At 52.6% G+C, this 20,163-nt stretch overlaps 1 protein-coding gene across 1 annotated transcript; it reads left to right on the top strand.

The window, feature by feature from the left end:
* The first annotated feature begins 8,013 nt into the window (after window positions 1–8,013).
* On the top strand, window positions 8,014–19,279 carry si:ch211-113e8.11. The gene is made up of 2 exons (XM_041173982.1): window positions 8,014–8,128; window positions 17,314–19,279. The coding sequence occupies exons 1-2, from the start codon at window positions 8,037–8,039 to the stop codon at window positions 17,864–17,866; spliced, it is 645 nt and encodes a 214-aa protein (XP_041029916.1). The 5' UTR covers window positions 8,014–8,036; the 3' UTR covers window positions 17,867–19,279.
* The last annotated feature ends 884 nt before the right edge of the window (window positions 19,280–20,163 follow it).

The following is a 20,163-nucleotide window of genomic DNA, read 5'->3' as shown; positions in this document are numbered from 1 at the left end:
TGAGTTACCTTATGTGACTGGAAGAGGCACAAATCTTCACCAAGTAGAGTAGATGCACTCAATTGGTCATCTGATTCATTCATGGCATGTGGGCGTTGCTGGTTAGGCCAGCATTTATTGCCCATCCCTAATTGCCCTTGAGAAGGTGGTGATGAAATGCCTTCTTGGCTGATTCTGATCCTATCCCAGGGCAAGTTTGCCTTCTCCAAGTGAAACACTCGCTGCCTATTGACTATAGCAGCATTTTGTTAGTGGTGAATACCACTCAGGCCACTGCATAGTAGCAGCCAAAAAGATATTCTGCTTAACTTACAAATGAGTAAAGTAGTATATGAATCTCTTCTGGAGCAGGTGGGACCTGGACAAGAATGACGGCTTGTATCTAAAGTGGAGGGGCACCAATATCCTTGCTGTGAGATTTGCTAGTGTCACTCGGGAGGGTTTAAACTAGTATGGCAGGGAGGTGTGAACCAGAGCAATACCTTAGCAGGTGAAATAAATGATTGGGAACTAGTGAATATGGCCAGTAGGACTAAGAGGAAGAGCAGGCAGGGAGAAATTGCTGAACATAGTGGGACTAGGCGTCCGAAATGCATTTGTTTCAATGTGAGAAGTATAACAGGCAGAGCAGGTGAGCTTCGAGCTTGGATTAGTACTTATGGCCATATGTTATTGCCATTACAGAGACTTGGTTGAAGGATGGACAGGATTGGCAGATAAATGTTCCAGGATTTAGATGTTTCAGGCAGGATAGAGAGGGATATAGAAGAGGTGGGGGAGTTGCACTGCTAGTTAAGGAGAATATCACAGCTGTATGACAGGAGGAAACCTCGGAGGGCTCACGCAGTGAGGCAATATGGGTAGAGCTCAGGGATAGGAAGGGTGCAGTCACAATGTTGGGGGCTTACTATACGCCTCCCAATTGCTGACGGGAGATTGAGGAACAGTTATGTAGACAGATTTTGGAAAGATGTAAAAGCAATAGGGTTGTTGAGATGGCTGATTTTACTTTTTCCCTATATTGACAGGGAATCACTTAGTGCTAGGGGTTTTGGTGGTGCAGAATTTGTAAGGTGCATTCCTGAGACAATATGTAGATAGTCCAACTAGGGAAGGGGCAATATTGGACCTGGTATTAGGGAATGAACATGGCCAGGTGGTCGAAGTTTCAGTAGGGGAGCATATTGGAAAAAGTTACCATAATTCATTAAGTTTCAAGGTACTGGAATCAGAAGGATAACAGGAGTCCTCAGGTTAAGGTGCTTCATTGGGGGAAGGCTAATTATAACAATATTAGGCAGGAACAGAGGAATCTAGACTGGAGGCAGATGTTTGAGGGCAAATCAACAACTGACATGTGGGGGGGCTTTCAAACGTCAGTTGATAAGAATCCAGGACTGGCATTTTCCTGCTAGGATGGAGGATAAGAATTCAGGAATCTTGGATAACGAAGCATAATGTGAGCTTAGTCAACAAGAAAAGGGAAGCATTCGTAAGCGTCTAGAAGGCTGGGAACAGATGAAGCCTGTGGAGAATGTAAAGAAAGTAGGAAGAAACTTAAGTAAGGTGTCGGGAGGGCTAAAAGGGGTCATGAAAAGTCATTGGCAACCAGGATTAAGGAAAATCCCAAAGCCTTTTATGCAGAGTAAAAAGCAAGAGGATAGCCAGGGAAAGGGTAGGCACACTCAGGGACAGAGGTTGGAATCTGTGTATGGAGCCAGAAGAAATGATAGATATTAAATGAGTACTTCTCATCAGTATTCACCAAAGGACTTAGCAGTCGATTTGTCTAGTGAAGTGTGTGTAAATAGCCTGGATTATGTTGAGATCAAAATAGAGGTGTTAGGCATCTTGAAGAATATTAAGGTGGATAAGTCCCCAGAGTTGGATGGGATCTACCCCTGAGTACTGAGGGAAGCAAGGGAGGAGATTGCTGGGGCCTTGACAGAAACCTTTGTATCTTCACTGGCTATGGGTGAGGTCGCAGAGGACTGGAGAATGGCCAATGTTGTTCTATTGTTTAAGAAGGATAGCACGCATAATCCAGGAAATTACAGGCCGGTGAGCCTTACGTCAGTGGTAGTGAAATTATTGGAGAAGATTCTTCATGACAGGATTTACTACCATTTGGAAGCAAATGGGTGTAGTAGTCAGAGGCAGCATGGTTATGTGAAGGGGAAGTCGTGTCTAACTAACTTGATCGAGTTTTTCAAGGAAGTGACAAAGGTGGTTGACAATCGAAGGGCAGTGGGTGTTATATACATGGATTTCAGTAAGGCCTTTGACAAGGTCCCTCATGGCAGACTGGTACAGAAGGTAAGGTCGCATGAGATCAGACGTGAGCTGGCAAGATGGATACAGAATTGGTTTGGTCATAGAAGACAGAGGGTAGCAGTGGAAGGGTGCTTTTCTGAATGGAGATCTGTGACTAGTGGTGTTCTGCTGGGACCTTTGCTGCTTGTAGTATACATAAATGATCTGGAGGAAAGTGTAACTGGGCTAATTAGTAAGTTTGCAGACAACACTAAGGTTGGAGGAGTTGCAGATAGTGAAGAGGATTGTCAAAGGATATAACGGGATATAGATCAGTTGGAGACTTGGGCGGACAAATGGCAGATAGAGTTTAATCTGGAAAAATACGAGGTAATGCATTTTGGAAGGTCTAATACAGGTAGGAATTATACAGTAAATGGCAGAACCCTTAAGTGCATTGACGGGCAGAGGGATCTGGGGGTACATGCAGAATACACCAGTTCATGGTGACTGACAGCTAACTGACAACCCTTGTTTGAATATAATCCCAGATAAACCTTAGCAACAGTCAAAGCCATTTTGACTTCCAATGTTGGTAATATACTTCACAGAAAATCCTGTTCCTATGCTCAGCACCTCCATGCACTCCCTTCTCCAAGGATTCACAGATCCTACTTCAATTCAAGGATTTTTGATCCCACAAGTGGCCCCACTTTGTTCTGATCCCAGCTGATACTGGAGAAGTCAGATCTCAGAATCAAACCAGGCTTGACAGATCCTAACTATTTTTTAGAAATGGTGGAAGAAATTTACTGAACAAATTCACAGGAGTCTGCTGATGAACTTTTAACACAAGGAATACAATATGTTTTAAACAAGAAAAATATTTTACCAGGCAGTAAGCTTGGAAAGATCTCAATACCAACACAAGAAAATTATTCAAATCACACTAATCCTTTTACCCCAGCATGATATTGACAAACATATAGAAATTCAGAAAGATAAAAGTATTTACAATATCTACCTTATATTCTAATATACATTATAAGTGTGAGGCACACGTGAATTCATAGGCGAACTGTGGTCAGGCACACAACACTCTAAAATAAATAACAGATGTGACCAAAGCAGATTCCGTGGATTTCTCAACAACCCACCCAGAAGATTGGCAAATTATGAGTCAACCAGTCTCACTGAAACTTTGTCTTTCTCATGAGGATTTCCAATCTGCACATTTGAAGAACTTGCCTTTGAATTCTTTCCCAACATCACTCCCACTCAGACAGCTTCAACAAGGACACAGCTGCAGGTGTTCAATCTCACCTTCCGAGGTTCCTTTTGCCTGGACCTCCATGTACGCTCAAACTGCAGCTTCCGAGCACAATTTCAGATACTCAACCGAGCCAAGCAGAATACCACTGCTCCAACTAGTACCTTCACCCCTATGACCTACAGTATGAACTCACCAAACTTTGGCTGCACTCTTGGATCTTCTCGGTTTCTTTCAAGCCCACTTTGATTTAGGACTGTGCCTTGCAGATCTGCCTTTAAGTTGGGGACTATTTCCCTGCTCCTTACTTTTAACTTTACTTAAGGGGAACCACTCCTGATCCCTGCATTTGTCCATCATCTGGAACTTTCTCGCAACATGACCTCTGTTTCTCCCTCCACAGGTGCTGCCAGACCTGCTGAGGTTTTCATAGGAACAGGAGTAAGCTATTTGGTCTGTCGAGCCTGCTCGGCCATTGAGTTAGATGATGATGTTCATCCACCTCAATGCCATTTTCCTGCACTATCTCCATTACCCTTCACATCAATGGGCTACAGAAATCAATTGATCTCTCTTGAACATGTTCAACGGTTGAACTTCCACAACCCTCTGGAGTGCAGAATTCCAAGATTCACCACCCACTGAGTGAAGAAATCCATTCTCATCTCAATCTCAGATCATGTCCTCTGGTTCTAGAGCCTCCCCAACCAGGGGAAACATTTCATCTACATCCACCCCTGTCACACATTGTAAGAATTTTGTAAGTTTTAATCAGGTCCACCCCCTCATTCTCCGAAACTCCAGGGAATAGGGACACGATCCGTGGAGAAATAGTCAGGGGACATTAGGACACGGAGGTAGAAAGAAGTGATGGTGGCGGGAAATTAGCAGCCGAATATAGACATTAGGGGTGGGGACAGGACCTGGGAGCGGAGTCAGGCTCTGATGACGACACAATCAGTGGGCGGAATTGTAACGTAGTGCCGGGCACAGCTGGAGATGACGCAAAAAACAACGGGCCGGAGTACAATTTGAGTGTCAGGCTGTGATGACGACATAAAGAAACGGTGGGCGGGGTCAGGAGCAGAGGGCGGGGTCTGAATTTCTAACCGGATTTGAATCAAGGGGCGGGGTCAGGCTGACAGACGCATTCAATCAGTGGGCAGGATTAGAACATGGGGCGGTGTGAGACAGTGAAAGCGCATACAACAGTGGGCGGGATTAGAACTGGGGGCGGAGTCAGAGTGCTCTGACGCGCCAAAACAGAGGAAACTTAGAGGTAGGAGACGGGGTCAGATATCATGAAACAACATTAATGCGCAGAATTAAAATCAGCTGCGGGTTTTAAAATATGGGGACGGAGTCAGAGCCGTGACTCCAACAACTAATCGACAGCAACACCCATCTAGGACCCTCCACACCAGCCTGTCCCTCCATCCCCACCCCATCTTCCAATCCCTTACCCCCTGACCTTTCCCTCGCCGACGCTGAACGTTCAGTGCTAAGTAAAGGACTTAGTTTCATACCCTTACCCCCGCATCTCAATGAATTTCGGGCTCGGCACGATGCTGAACTCTTCTTCCACTGTCTTCGTCTCCGTGCTCACTTCTTTGGGCAGGAGTCCTCTCCACGTTCAACCGATCCTTTTACCCACCTCCAATATTCTCCCTCCACCTGGACCCCTCCCTCTGGATTCTTACCTTCTCTTGATCTGTTCATTGAGAACTGTCGACGTGACATTAGTCGTCTCAATTTCTCTGCTCCCCTCACCCATTCTAATCTGTCTCTCTCTCAATTTACTGCACTCTGTTCTCTCAGGTCCAACCCCAACATTGTCATCAAACCCGCTGACAAGGGTGGTGCTTTTGTCGTCTAGTGCACTAACCTCTACCTCGCGGAGGCTGAGCGTCAACTCGCAGACACTTCCTCCTACCTCTCCCTGGACCGTGACCCCACCACTGAACATCAAGCCATTGTTTCCAGGAATGTCACTGACCTCATCTCCTCTGGAGATCTTCCTCCCACAGCTTCCAACCTGATAGACGCCCAACCTCGGACGGCCCGCTTCTACCTCTTAACCAAAATCCACAAACAGAACTGTCCCGGTAGACCAATCATGTCAGCCTGTTCCTGCCCCATGGAACTCATTTCTCGTTTTCTTGACTCCCTTCTCTCTCCTCTTGTCCAGTCCCTTCCCACCTACATCCGTGATTACTCTGACACCTTATATCACATCAACAATTTCCAGTTCCCTGGCTCCAATCGCTTCCTCTTCACCATGGACGTCCAATCCCTCTACACCTCCATCCCCCACCAGGGTGGTCTGAGGGCCCTTAGCTTCTCCCTCGAACAGAGGCCCGAACAATCCCCATCCACAATTACTCTCCTCCATCTGGCTGAGCTTGTTCTCACGCTGAACAATTTCTCCTTTAACTACTCTCAATTCCTCCAAACAAAAGGTCTGGCTATGCGTACCCACATGTGCCCCAGCTATGCCTGTCTCTTTATGGGGTATGTGGAACATTGCTTGTTCCAGTCCTACTCCGGCCCCCTCCCACAACTCTTTCTCCGGTACATCGATGATTACTTCGGTTATGCTTCATGCTCTCATCGGGACCTGGAAAAATTTATTAATTTTGCTTCCAATCTCCACCCCTCCATCATTTTCACATGGTTCATCTCTGACACTTCCCTTCCCTTCCTTGACCTCTCTGTCTCAATTTCTGTTGATAGCTTGTCCACCAATATCCATTACAAGCCTACCGACTCCCACAGCTACCTCGATTGCAGCCCCTGGCACCCCGCTTCCTGTAAGGACTCCATCCTATTCTCTCAGTTCCTTCACCTTCGTCACATCTGTTCTGATGATGCTACCTTCAAAATCAGTTCCTCTGACATGTCCTCCTTCTTCCTTAACTGAGGTTTTCCAGCCATGGTCGTTGACAGTGCCCTCAACTGTGTGCAGCCTATCTCCCACGCATCCACCCTCACGCCTTCTCCTCCCTCCCAGAAACATGAGAGGATCTCCCTTGTCCTCATTTATCACTCCACCAGCCTCCACATTCAAAGGATCATCCTCCGCCATTTCCGCCAACTACAGCATGATACCACCACCAAACACATCTTCCTTTCACACCCCCCCCCCCCCACCCCAGCAGCATTCCATAGGGATTGTTCCCTCCGGGACACCCTGGTCCACTCCTCCTCAACCCCTACCTATGTCCCCACTCCATGCCCACGCAGAAGATGCAACACCTGCCCCTTCACTTCCTCTCTCCTCACCATCCAAGGGCCCAAACACTCCTTTCATGTGAAGCAGCATTTCACTTGCATTTCCCCCAACTTAGTCTACTGCATTCATTGCTCCCAATGCGGTCTCCTCTACATTGGTGAGACCAAATGGAAACTGGTTGACTGCTTTTAGAACACCTGCGGTCTGTCTGCAAGAAAGACCCAAATCTCCCTGTCGCTTGCTATTTTAACACTCCACCCTGCTCTCTTGCCCACATGTCTGTCCTTGGCTTGCTGCATTGTTCCAGTGAAGCCCAAAGCAAACTTGAGGAACAGCACCTCATCTTCCAACTAGGCACTTTACAGCCTTCCAGACTGAATATTGAATTCAACAGCTTTAGATCTTGAACTCCCTCCTCCATCCTCACACCCTTTCCGTCTCTTCCCCCTTCCTTTTGTTCTTTCCAATAAATTATATAGATTTTTCTTTTCCCACCTAATCCCATTATTTTTAAATCTTGTATGCCCTGCTAGCCTTTCCACCCCACCCCTACTAGAGCTGTACCTTGAATGCCCTGCCATCCATTCTTAATTAGCAAATTCATTTAGATAATATCACCCCCTTCAACACCTGTGTTCTTTTGTTCTTTTGTCTGTGACATCTTTTGATTATCTGCTCCTATCACTGCTTGCTTGTCCCTACAACCACAACCACCCCCCCACCACTTCTCTCCCCCCACCCAAACCCCACCCCCCACCCCACCCCCACAACCACCCCCTCCCCAATTTAAACCAGCTTATATTGCACCCCTCTCCTAATATTCACTCAGTTCTGTTGAAGGGTCATGAGGACTCGAAACGTCAATTCTTTTCTTCTCCGCCGATGCTGCCAGACCTGCTGAGTTTTTCCAGGTAATTCTGTTTTTGTTTTGGATTTCCAGCATCCGCAGTTTTTTTGTTTTTCATCTACATTTCACCTCTCTTCTATTTTTCCTTAGTTATGTTGAAGAGTCATACAGACTCTCAACGTTAACTGTGATCCCGTCCGCAGATGCTGCCAGACCTGCTGAGTTTTTCCAGCTCTTATTTTTGTTTTGGTTTCGGGAACCAGGGGGCGGGTTTAGCAGGTGGGGCGGGGTCAGAGCCGCGACGCTAATCTGGGCGGGGATTGGAACCAGGGGGCGGGTTTAGCAGCAATGGGCGGGGTCAGAACGGTGACGCTTTATCTGGGCGGGATTAGAATCAAGGGGGCGGGTCCGGAAGCACAGGCTCCGGAGGAAACATGGCTGCCCTCGTAGCTGATTATGGTTCGTCGGAGAGTGAAGGCGAGGCGGAGAGGCAGAGCGGGACAGAGCCCGGCAGCAGCAAGCCCAGGTAGCGAGCCAGGGGGAGCGGGTGGACCGGGAAGGGCGGACAGTTCGGGGGGAAAGGGAGAGAGCAGGGGAGGACAGGGGAGAGGCAGAGAGCAGGGGAAGGACAGGGGAGAGAGCAGAGGGAGGACAGGGGAGAGGCAGCAGGGGAAGGACAGGGGAGAGAGCAGGGGAAGGACAGGGGAGAGAGCAGGGGAAGGACAGGGGAAGGACAGGGGAGAGAGCAGGGGAAGGACAGGGGAAGGACAGGGGAGAGAGCAGAGGAAGGACAGGGGAGAGGCAGCAGGGGAAGGACAGGGGAGAGAGCAGGGGAGAGAGCAGGGGAGAGAGCAAGGGAGAGAGCAGGGGAGAGAGCAGGGGAAGGACAGGGGAGAGAGCAGGGGAAGGACAGGGGAGAGAGCAGGGGAAGGACAGGGGAGAGAGCAGGGGAAGGACAGGGGAGAGAGCAGGGGAAGGACAGGGGAGAGAGCAGGGGAAGGACAGGGGAGAGAGCAGGGGAAGGGGAGGGAGAGAGCAGGGGAAGGGGAGGGAGAGGGCAGGGGAAGGGGAGGGAGAGGGCAGGGGAAGGGGAGGGAGAGGGCAGGGGAAGGGGAGGGAGAGGGCAGGGGAAGGCAGGGGAGAGGGAGAGGGCAGGGGAAGGCAGGGGAGAGGGAGAGGGCAGGGGAAGGCAGGGGAGAGGGAGAGAGCAGGGGAGGACGGGGAGAGGGAGAGAGCAGGGGAGGACGGGGAGAGGGAGAGAGCAGGGGAGGATGGGGAGAGGGAGAGAGCAGGGGAAGGATGGGAGAGGGAGAATTCATGGGACGGTTGGGGAGGGAGAGGGAGAGAACAGGGGGAGGGAGAGAACAATGGAAGGACAGTGGACAGGGTGAGAGCATGGGAAGGACAGCGAGGGAGAGAGCAGGGGAAGGACATGGCGGGAGGGAGAGAGCAGGGGATGGACTGGGTGAGACAGAGCAGATATGGGATAGCGGGGATCGGGAGAGAGCAGCTGCAGATGGGGGGAGGGAGAGAGCAGTGGAAGGACATGGGAGAGAGCAGTGGAAGGGCCTGGGAGGGAGCAGTGGAAGGACCTGGGAGGGAGCAGTGGAAGGACCTGGGAGGGAGCAGTGGAAGGACCTGGGAGAGGGTGGGAGCAATGGAAGGACAGGGGAGAGGGAGAGGGCATCCGAGGGACTGGGAGGGACAGAGCAATGTTGGGATAGTGAGGAGAGGGAGTGAGAGCAGTGGGCACATGGGAGGGAGACAGCAAGTTTTAGACAATGGGGAGAGGGAGAGAGCAGCATAAGTATGGGGGAGAGTGAGAGCAAGTGTAGGAAGATGGGGTGAGGGAGAGAGCAGGGGGAAGACAGGAGGGAAGGTTACAGGGAAAAGGCGGGAGAATGGAGTTGGGAAACTTATCAGCCATGATTGAATGGCGGAGCAGACTCGATTGGCCGAATGGCCTAATTTCTGCTCCTATGTCTTCTGGTCTTATAAGGCAAGAGCAGGGGTAGAACAGAGGGAAGGAGAGAGCAGAGGGAGGACATGGCAGGAGCATGCGAAGGACGGGGGAGGGAGAGAGCAGGGGAAGGACAGGAGGGAGGGAGAGAGCAGTGGTGAGACAGTGAGGAGAGGGAGAGTGCAGTGGGTGGATTGGGGGAGGGAGAGAGCAGCGTGAGTATGGGGGAGCGGGAGTACAAGGGTAGGAAGGTGGAGAGAGCAGCCGGAGCAGATGAGGAGGGAGCGAGATCAGCAGGAAAACGAGAGCGCAGCGAGAGATCAGGGAGAGGGAGAGTGCAGTGGGGTGGAGCAGCCGGGGGATAGTGGGATGAGGGTGAGAGCAGCGGGAGGACAGTGTGGGGTGAGAGCAGCGGGAGGAGAGAGGGTGGGATAGAGCAGGGGATGGAGAGAACAGAGAGTGCAGGGAGGGAGAGTGCACCTGCAGGAGAGAGGCAGCAGGCGAAGGACATGGGAGGGAGAGAGCAGGTGAGTGAGTGACCAAGGGGTGCACTGTGGAGGGAGACAGCAGGGGTAGGACAGTAGGGAGAGGGAGAGAGCAGCGGTTGGGGGGGGGGGGGGGAGAGGGAGGAAGAGTGGAGAGAGGGAGAGAGCAGAGGCTGGGAGAGGCTGGGTAGGGAGTGGGCAGTTGGAGGATGGGGAGGGAACGAGCATGGGGAGGGCAGGGAGGGAGGGAGAGTGCAAAGATAGGATTGCGCGGAGACAGATGCAGGGGGAGGCAGAGAAAGCAGCGGGAGGACAGGAGTGTGAGGAAGCAGCAGGAGAGCAGGGGGAGGACGTGGAGGGAGGCAGGGAGCAGTGGGAGGATGAGTGGAGGGAGAGAGCAGGGGTAGGCGAGGGGGAGGCAGAGAGCAGGGGGAGGAGTGGCGGGAGGGGTAGAGAGCAGCAGGAGGAGAGGAGTGCGAGGAAGCAGCGGGAGAGCAGCAGGAGGACATGAAGGGAGGCAGGGAGCAGGGGGAGGATGAGTGGAAGGAGAGAGCAGCAGGAGGGCAGGGGGAGGGAGAGAGCAGCGGGAGGACGGGGAGGGAGGGAGGGAGAGAGCAGGGGGAGGATGGGGAGGGAGGGGGAGAGAGAGAGCAGGGGGAGGACGGGGAGGGAGGGAGAGAGCAGCGGGAGGACGGGGAGGGAGGGAGGGAGAGAGCAGGGGGAGGACGGGGAGGGAGGGAGAGAGAGAGCAGGGGGAGGACGGGGAGGGAGGGAGAGAACGAGCAGCGGGAGGATGGGGAGGGAGGGAGAGAGAGAGCAGGGGGAGGACGGGGAGGGAGGGAGAGAGAGAGCCGGGGGAGGACGGGGAGGGAGGGAGAGAGAGAGCAGGGGGAGGACGGGGAGGGAGGGAGAGAGAGAGCAGGGGGAGGACGGGGAGGGAGGGAGGGAGAGAGCAGGGGGAGGACGGGGAGGGAGGGAGAGAGAGAGCAGGGGGAGGACGGGGAGGGAGGGAGAGAGAGAGCAGGGGGAGGACGGGGAGGGAGGGAGAGAGCAGCGGGAGGACGGGGAGGGAGGGAGAGAGCAGCTGGAGGACGGGGAGGGAGAGAGAGAGCAGCGGGAGGACGGGGAGGGAGGGAGAGAGCAGCGGGAGGACGGGGAGGGAGGGAGAGAGCAGCGGGAGGACGGGGAGGGAGGGAGAGAGCAGCGGGAGGACGGGGAGGGAGGGAGAGAGCAGGGGGAGGACGGGGAGGGAGGGAGAGAGCAGGGGGAGGGCGGGGTGGGAGGGAGAGAGCAGGGGGAGGGCGGGGAGGGAGGGAGAGAGCAGGTTGAGGGCGGGGGAGTGGGAGAGAGCAGTGGATGGACAGGGAGGGAGAGAGCAGGGGTAGAGTAGTGGGGGGGAGGGCGGGGGAAAGAGAGAGAGAGCAGCAGGAGGATGGCAGGAGGAAAAGAGCAGGGATAGGACAGTGCGGAGAGGGAGAGAGCATGGGGAGGGAAAGAACGGGGGAACTGGTGTGGGAGAGAGAGAGCAGTGGAGGATAACAGGAAGGGAGAGAGCAGCGGGAGGACCTTGTGGGCGAGGGAGAGAACAGCGGGGTTAGAGGGAGCGGGGAGGGAGAGAGCAGGTGGTGGACTGGGGGGAGGGAGAGCAATGGAGGACGGGGGGTAGGGAGAGAGCAGCAGGAAGTCTTTACGGGGAGAAAGCAGCAGAAAGACAGAGGGGGAGGGTGAGAACAGCAATGGGACAGGGGAGAACAGTGCGGAGGGGGCACTGTGTGGACACTGCTTGAGGGACAGTGTGGAATGGGAGTGGTGTAGGGCCTCCTGCTGGCTGGTGAATAAACTAATCATCTCAAAGTGGAAAAGTAATGGAACCTCTTACTCAGGGAGAGAACATAAGGACTCTCCTCATGTGGAGGAGAAGGTGTCGACCTGGGTGCCTCCTTATTTCATGGGATCTGGATATTGCTGGCAAGGCAACTTATCTGTAATTGCCCTTGAACTGAGTGACTTGCTGTGCCATTTCAGGGGGCAGTTAAGAGCCAACCACATTGCTGTGGGCGTGGAGCCACATGTAGGCCAGATCGGTTAAGGCTGGCAGATTCCCCCCCTCCCCCCCCCCCCACCGGGGCATTAATGAATCAGTGGGGTTTTAACGATGACCAGCACTGGTTTCATGTGCAGAACTTGAGGCCTTAAGGGCCAATCAGGGTTGAGCTGCCTCTTTTAAATTTCAAACATTGCTTGGCAGTTAACTGTCTGTCAGCATCACTGGTGCATTCTCCTTGGCCATGCCTCTACCAGAGTCCACATGCCAACTACTAATCAGCACTCTCTTCACAAACAGTATAAATTATTGTTTTCCCCTTATATTTGGTATCCTTGCATATGTGTCCTGATGAGTGCTGGAGTGAAATCTTTGACATGTGTCCTTCCTTCCTCAGCAATGGTATCCATTCCTGGGATTGGTTTTTAAACACCAGATTTTATTAATTGCCTTTAAATTCTACCTACTACCATGGTAGCATTTGAACCCATGCCTCCAGAGCATTAGCCAGGAACTTTGGATTACTAGCCCAGTGACATTACCACTATGCCACTGTCTTCCCTGTGGTTTCCAAGCCCCTGAGGAGACAGTTCTCTCCCTATATCAGATATTTCACAACCTTGGGGCATCCAAAGTGCTTCCACACCAAAGTGGTACTCGTAGAATTTGTATTCATTGCTGTAAACGTAGGAAATATATCAACAAGACCCCAAAAACGGCAATGCCATAACGAACAGAGAATGCTTCAAATAATCAGCAATTCATGAAGCATCTGCTGTGTGTATGTGTGTGTGTGTGTGTATGTGTGTGAGGGGGGTGGGAGAGAGAGAGAGGTGAAGTTTCAGGTCCATACGAACAAGGAACAGGAGTAGGCCATTCGGCCCCGCGAGCCTGCTCTGCCATTTCATAAGATCATGGCTGACCTGATAGTAACTTCAAATCTGTATCCCACCTACCCCTTGATAACCTATTGTCCCGCCCACCTTGCTTGCCAGCAATCTATCCACAGCCTTTTTAAGAAGAGAGCCCCAAAGAGTCTCAACCCTCTGAGAAAAAAAAAAATTGCCTCTTCTCCGATTTAAATGGGTGACACCTTATTTTTAAACAGTGACCCCTTAGTTCTAGTTTCTCCCACAAGAGGAAACATCCTCTCCACATCCACCTTGTCAAGAACCGTCAGGATCTTGTGCGTTTCAATCAAATCGCTTCTCGCTCTTCTGAACTCTAGTGGATACAGGCCTGGCCTGTCCAACCTTTCCCCATAAGACAACCCACCCATTCCAGTTACTAGCCTGGTAAACCTCCTCTCAACTGCTTCCAACACATTTACATCCTTCCTTAAATAAGGTGACCAATACTATACACAGTACTCCCAAAGTGGTCTCACTAGTGCCCTGTACAACTGAAGCATAACCTCCCTACTTTTGTAATCGATTCCCCTCACAATAAATCATCACATGCTATTAGCTTTCCCAGTTACCTGCTGTACCTGCATACTAATGTTTTGCGATTCATGCACGAGGACACCCAGATCCTTAGTGCTCGCAGTGTTTTGTTCTTTTTCTTTCGAATTTCTAGCACCTGCGGTATTTTGCGTTTCTCATTTGTCTGTGATGTTAGCTGAATGGCATGACACGAGGAAGTTCTGAGGAACAAAGGGACCTTGGTGTGTGTGTGTCCACAGATCCCTTAGGGCGGAGGGAAATGTTAGTGGGGTGGTCAAAAAGGCAGATGGGACACTTGCCTTTATCAGTTGAGGCATAGATTACAAAAGTAGGGAGGTCATGTTGGACAAAAACTGAATTACCTGGAAAAACTCAGCAAGTTTGGCAGCATCGGCAGAGAAGAAAAAAGTTGACGGTTCAAGTCCTCATGACCCTTCAACAGAACTGTGTAATATTAGGGGAGAGGGGTGAAATATAAGCTGGTTTAAGGTGGTGGGGGTGTTTGGGGAGAGAAGTTGTGGGGGGGGGGTGTTGTGGTTGTAGGGACAAGCAAGCAGTGATAGGAGCAGATAATCAAAAGATGTCACAGACAAGAGAACAAAGGTGTTGAAGGTGGTGATATCTAAACGAATGTGCTAATTAAGAATGGATGGCAGGACACTCAAGGTACAGCTCTAGTGGGGGTGGAGTGGAAAGACTAACAGGGCATAAAAGATAAAGATTTAAAAATAATGGAAATAGGTGGGAAAAGAAAAATCTAAATAAATTATGGAAAAAACAAAAGGAATGGGAAGAAACGGATAGGGGGTGGGGATGGAGAAGGGAGTTCAAGATCTAAAGTTGTTGAATCCAATATTCAATCCGGAAGGCTATAAAGTGCCTAGTCGGAAGTTGAGGTGCTGTTCCTCCAGTTTGCGTTGGGCTTCACTGGAACAATGCAGCAAGCCAAGGACAGACATGGGCAAGAGAGCAGGGTGGAGTGTTAAAATGGCAAGCGACAGGGAGGTTTGGGTCTTTCTTGCGGACAGACTGCAGGTGTTCTGCAAAGCGATCGCCCAGTTTGCGTTTGGTCTCTTCAATGTAGAGGAGACCGCATTGAGAGCAACAAATGCAGTAGACGAAGTGAGGGGAAATGCAAGTGAAAGGCTGCTTCACTTGAAAGGAGTGTTTGGGCCCTTGGATGATGAGGAGAGAGGAAGTGAAGGGGCAGGTGTTGCATCTTTTGCATTTGCATTGGTAGGTACCGTAGGGGGGTTGAGGAGTAGGGGGTGATGGAGGAGTGGACCAGGGTGTCCTGGAGGGACGATCCCTACGGAATGCCGCCGAAGGGGTGAAGTAAAGATGTGTTTCGTGGTGGCATCATGCTGTAGTTGGCGGAAATGGCGGAGGATGATCCTTTGAATGCGGAGGCTGGTGGGGTGATAATTGAGGAGAAGGGGGACCCTCTCATGTTTCTGGGAGGGAGGAGAAGGCGTGAGGGCAGATGCGCGGGAGTTGGGCCGCACATGGTTGAGGGCCATGTCAACCACTGTGGGTGGAAAACCTCGGTTAAGGAAGAAGGAGGACATGTCAGAGGAACTGTTTTTGAAGGTAGCATCATCAGAACAGATGCGACGGAGGCAAAGGATCTGAGAAAATGGGATGGAGTCCTTACAGGAAGCGGGGTGTGAGGAGCTGTAGTCGAGGTAGCTGTGGGAGTCGGTAGGCTTGTAATGGATATTGGTGGACAGTCTATCACCAGAGATTGAGACAGAGAGGTCAAGGAAGGGAAGGGAAGTGTCAGAGATGGACCATGTGAAAATGATGGAGGGGTGGAGATTGGAAGCAAAATTAATAAATTTTTCCAGGTCCCGAAGAAACCATGAAGTAGCACTGAAGTAATCATCGATGTACCGGAGAGAGAGTTGTGGAAGGGGGCCGGAGTAGGACTGGAACAAGGAATGTTCCACATACCCCACAAAGAGACAGGCATAGCTGGGGCCCATGCGGGTACCCATAGCCACACTTTTTATTTGGAGGAAGTGAGAGGAGTTAAAGGAGAAATTGTTCCGTGTGAGAACAAGTTCAGCCAGACGGAGGAGAGTAGTGGTGGATGGGGATTGTTCGGGCCTCTGTTCGAGGAAAAAGATAAGGACCCTCAGACCATCCCGGTGGGGGATGGAGGTGTAGAGGGATTGGACGTCCATGGTGAAGAGGAGGCGGTTGGGGTCAGGGAACTGGAAATTGTTGATGTGACGTAAGGTGTCAGAGGAATCACGGATGTAGGTGGGAAGGGACTGGACAAGGGGAGAGAGAAGAGAGTCAAGATAACGAGAAATGAGTTCCATGGGGCAGGAACAGGCTGACGCGATCGGTTTGCCGGGACAGTCCTGTTTGTGGATTTTGGGTAGGAGGTAGAAGCGGGCTGTCCAAGGTTGGACGACTATCAGGTTGAAAGCTGTGGGAGGATGATCCGTAGAGGAGATGAGGTCAGTGATAGTCCTGGAAACAATGGCTTGATGTTCAGTGGTGGGGTCAGGGTCCATGGAGAGGTAGGAGGAAGTGTCTGCGAGTTGACGCTCAGCCTCCATGAGGTAGAGGTCAGTGCACCAGACAACAACAGCACCACCCTTGTCAGCGGGTTTGATGACAATGTTGGGGTTGGACCTGAGAGAACGGAGTTCAGTAAGTTCAGAGAGAGACAGATTAGAATGGGTGAGAGGAGCAGAGAAATTGAGACGACTAATGTCACGCCCTCCATTCTTAATTAGCACATTCATTTAGATAATATCACCACCTTCAACACCTCTTTGTTCTTTTGCCTGTAACATCTTTTGATTATCTGCTTCTATCACTGCTTGCTTTTCCCTACAACCACACCCCCCCCCACTTCTCTCCCCCCACCCCCACCACCTTAAACCGGTTAGTATTTCACCCCTCTCCTAATATTCACTCAGTTCTGTTGAAGGGTCATGAGGACTCGAAACGTCAACTTTTTTCTTCTCCGCCGATGCTGCCAGACCTGCTGAGTTTTTCCAGGTAATTTTGTTTTTGTTTTGGATTTCCAGCATCCGCAGTTTTTTGTTTTTATCTTAGGTCATGTTGGTGTTGTGCAGAACCTTGGTGAGGACACAGCTGGAGTACTGTGTGCAGTTCTGGTCGCCACATTATAGGAAGGATGTGATTGCACTGGAGGGGGTGCAGAGGAGATTCACCAGGATGTTGCCTGGGATGAAACGTTTAAGTTACAAAGAGAGGTTGGATAGACTTGGGTTGTTTTTGTTGGAGCAGAGAAGACTGAGGGGTGACCTGATCGAGGTGTACAAGATTATGAGGGGCATGGACATGGTGGATAGGGAGCAGCTGTTCCCCTTAGTTGAAGGGTCAATCACGAGGGGACACAAGTTCAAGGTGAGGGGCAGGAGGTTTAGGGGGGATGTGAGGAAAAGCTTTTTTTACCCAGAGGGTGGTGAGGGTCTGGAATGCGCTGCCTGGGAGGGTGCTGGAGGTGGGTTGCCTCACATCCTTTAAAAAGTACCTGGATGAGCACTTGGCACATCACAACATTCAAGGCTGTGGGCCAAGTGCTGGTAAATGGGATTAGGTAGGTAGGTCAAGTGTTTCTCACGTGTCGGTGCAGACTTGATGGGCCGAAGGGCATCTTTTGCACTGTGAGGTTCTGTGACGGATGATTGTTGAGAAACTTGCCTGCTCTTGATTCAAAGGTGCCGTCCTCACTGTGGTTGGAGTAACTTCTGCTTCTGAACCGTTTTCCTCCCTCCTCTGTTTTAATCGCAGGTCCCCAGGGAGCGCAGCATCCAGGCTGAAGGAGCTGCCGGCCGGGGAGTCCGGGAGCAAGGAGGAGCGCGGCGAGGGCAGCGTCCAGGGGAAACCGACGTGGGAGCCCCAGGAGGCCTCGGCCCTCAAGCTCCCGCCGCCGGAGCTGGAGGCAGGCCGGGGCCACGTGGGGGTCTTCGCCAACCCCTTTGCCCGGGAGCGCCACGAGCGCCTGAGCCTGCTGGAGAAGCACGTGAGGCTGACGGCCCCCGTCAGGACCGAGGAGGACGGGGGCCGGAAGATCTGCCTGGCCTACCGCAAGGATGGCCGCTGTCGCTACGGCAGCAACTGCAAGTTCGCCCACGACAGCGACCTGCCGACCTACAACCCCGAGTCGGGCGCCCCCAGGCCGCTGGCGGGGTCGCGGCCCCAGGAGAATGGCGGCGGCGGCGAGGAACCCAAGCCCAGGAGCGGCAAGAAGAGGCCAGGGCTGGGCCCCACCCTCAACCCCCCCAAGCGGAGCTTGAAGAACTACCAGGCCCAGCGAGCCAAGGAGGGGCCCGGCCTACTGTAGCAGGCTCAGCGACCAAGGGTTCCAGCCTTCCGTAACATGTCCAGCGTTAAGAGGGACCCGGCCTACTGTAGCAGGCTCAGCACCATAAGGGATCCAGCCGACCTATTTTAACAGACCCAGTGCCAGGAGGGCCCCAGCCTACTGGAACAGGCCCAGTGCCAGGAGGGCTTCGGCCCACTGGAACAGTCCCAGTTCCAGGAGGGTCCAGGCCAACTGGGACAGGCCCAGAATTAGGAGGGCCCCACCTTCTGTAACAAGCCTAGTTAGGAGGGCCCTGGCCTCCTGGAACAGGCCCAGAGATAGGAGGGGTCCCACGTGCTATAACAGGCCCAGTGCCAGGCGGGCCCCAGCCTATGAAACAGGCTCAGAATTAGGAGGGCCCCAGCCTGCTGGAACAGGCCCATTGCCAGGAGGGCCCTGGCCTACTGAAACAGGCCCAGAGTTAGGAGGGCCCTGGCCTACTCTAACAGACACCAATGCCAGAAGGACCCCAGCCTACTTCAGCAGGCCCAATGTCAGGAGAGGCCCGGCCTACTGCAACAGACCGAGTGGCAGGAGGCGCCCTTCCTCCTGGAACAGGCCCAGTACCAGGAGGATCTGGTTCCTGGATCAAACCAGTGCCAGCGGGGGCCTAGTGTAGTTTAACAAGCCCAGAGTTAGTGGACTTGCCCTTCTGGAACAGCCCGGTGCCAAGAGGGTCCCGCACTACTGGAACAGGCCCAGTGTTAGGAATGTTGGCCCAGCAGAAGAGGCCCAAGGAGAGACGTGGCCAATTCTACAGGCCTGGTGGCAGGAGGGCCCTGCGTTACTGAAACTGGCCCACCTGGCACCTGGTTGTGCCCAACCTAATGTAACAGGAGCCTGCCTGGGAGGACTATGATCACCACAGACAGCAGGAGGCAAATTTGACCCGACCTCCCATCTCCCTGACGACCTGGATTTGGCCGGTCATATTGCTCTCAAAGCTTGACCGCCTCCTCCCTTGAGTTTTGAGGGGCTTGGGCCTTGAGGTCCGTTTCATGCAAAACTATAATACGCTAGGACGGTTGGGACTCCCATTAAGCTCAGGTTCCCGTCCACCCACCCCTGCAGATAGAGGAGCAAAGGGGGTCAGGGTACAGAGGGATTAACTCCCCCCGGCCCTCGGGGAATCTTGGCATTGGCCAAATTCTCCTTGTTGGCCGCGGGTGTGAGGCTCTTTGTGGCGGAATAGCCTGCTGTTGCTTCACATCGACTGATGTGTGCAGGGTGGCTATGGAGGTGCAATGTTTCCGTGGCTGATCCCAGTCCACGGGAGAGAGCTGAGGCTGTTCCATTCCTGACTGTTCACCTCATTGCCCCTTCTGCTGTTAAAGGCCTGTGCCTCTGTATAATTTACTTATCTCTCATGTTGTGACTGAATAAACTGGTTAATTGGTGTGTTACTGCTCCATGTGACTGATTCTCCTGCCCTCACCGCGGTGTCTCCCCCTTCCTTTTGAAACTCTGCTGTTGCTTTGCATCTCCTCTCCCCTTCCCTTTCCTGTCTGTCTCCATCCTCCTCTCCCTCCCCACCTCTGTTTCCTCTCACCTCCCATCTCCCTCTCTCTCCCCCTTTGTCTGCATCCTCTTTCCACTCCCCACCCCTCTCCTATGTCTCTCTCTTCCCCCTCTGGCTGCCTGTTGTCTCTCTACTCCCTCCCGTCTCCTCTGTCTCTTTCCTCTCCCCTCTCAAGCTTTATGCCTGCCTGTCCTCTCTCCTCGCCTTTCAGTCTGTTTCTTCCTACACCCACCAACACCCCAATCCCATCCGCACCCCTCAAACACCACCTCCTTCGATCTGTAGCACTTCCCTCCCTCCCTCCCTCTTTCAGTCTGCTTTGTCCCTTCACCTTGCTGAGCCTCTCCTACTCTCACTTCAGCCTGAGTCTGCCCGCCCTGTCCCTCCGCTCCCACTCCCTATCTCAGCCCTCTCCCTCCCGAGTATGTCATTCTCCACCCGCCCCCAAGTTTATCTCCCCCCTGCCCCCACCGAGTCTGTCTCCACCCCCCCACCGAGTCTGTCTCCACCCCCCCACCGAGTCTGTCTCCACCCCCCCACCGAGTCTGTCTCCACCCCCCCCCCAACGATTCTGTCTCCACCCCCCCCCAACGATTCTGTCTCCACCCCCCCCCAACGATTCTGTCTCCACCCCACCCCCAACGATTCTGTCTCCACCCCACCCCCAACGATTCTGTCTCCACCCCACCCCCAACGATTCTGTCTCCATCCCCCCCCAACGATTCTGTCTCCATCCCCCCCCCAACGATTCTGTCTC

Source organism: Carcharodon carcharias, chromosome 24 (assembly GCF_017639515.1).
Source record: "Carcharodon carcharias isolate sCarCar2 chromosome 24, sCarCar2.pri, whole genome shotgun sequence".
Taxonomy (NCBI): Eukaryota; Metazoa; Chordata; class Chondrichthyes; order Lamniformes; family Lamnidae; genus Carcharodon; species Carcharodon carcharias.
The sequence above is the reverse complement of the archived record's forward strand: the minus strand, read 5'-3'. Positions and strand labels throughout refer to the sequence as shown.

Bases quoted from the DNA above. Each gene is read 5' to 3' on its own strand.
- si:ch211-113e8.11 (XM_041173982.1), top strand. From the start codon at position 8,037: ATGGCTGCCCTCGTAGCTGATTATGGTTCGTCGGAGAGTGAAGGCGAG. The intron at 8,129-17,313 runs GTAGCGAGCCAG...TTTTAATCGCAG, and splicing joins CCCGGCAGCAGCAAGCCCAG to GTCCCCAGGGAGCGCAGCAT.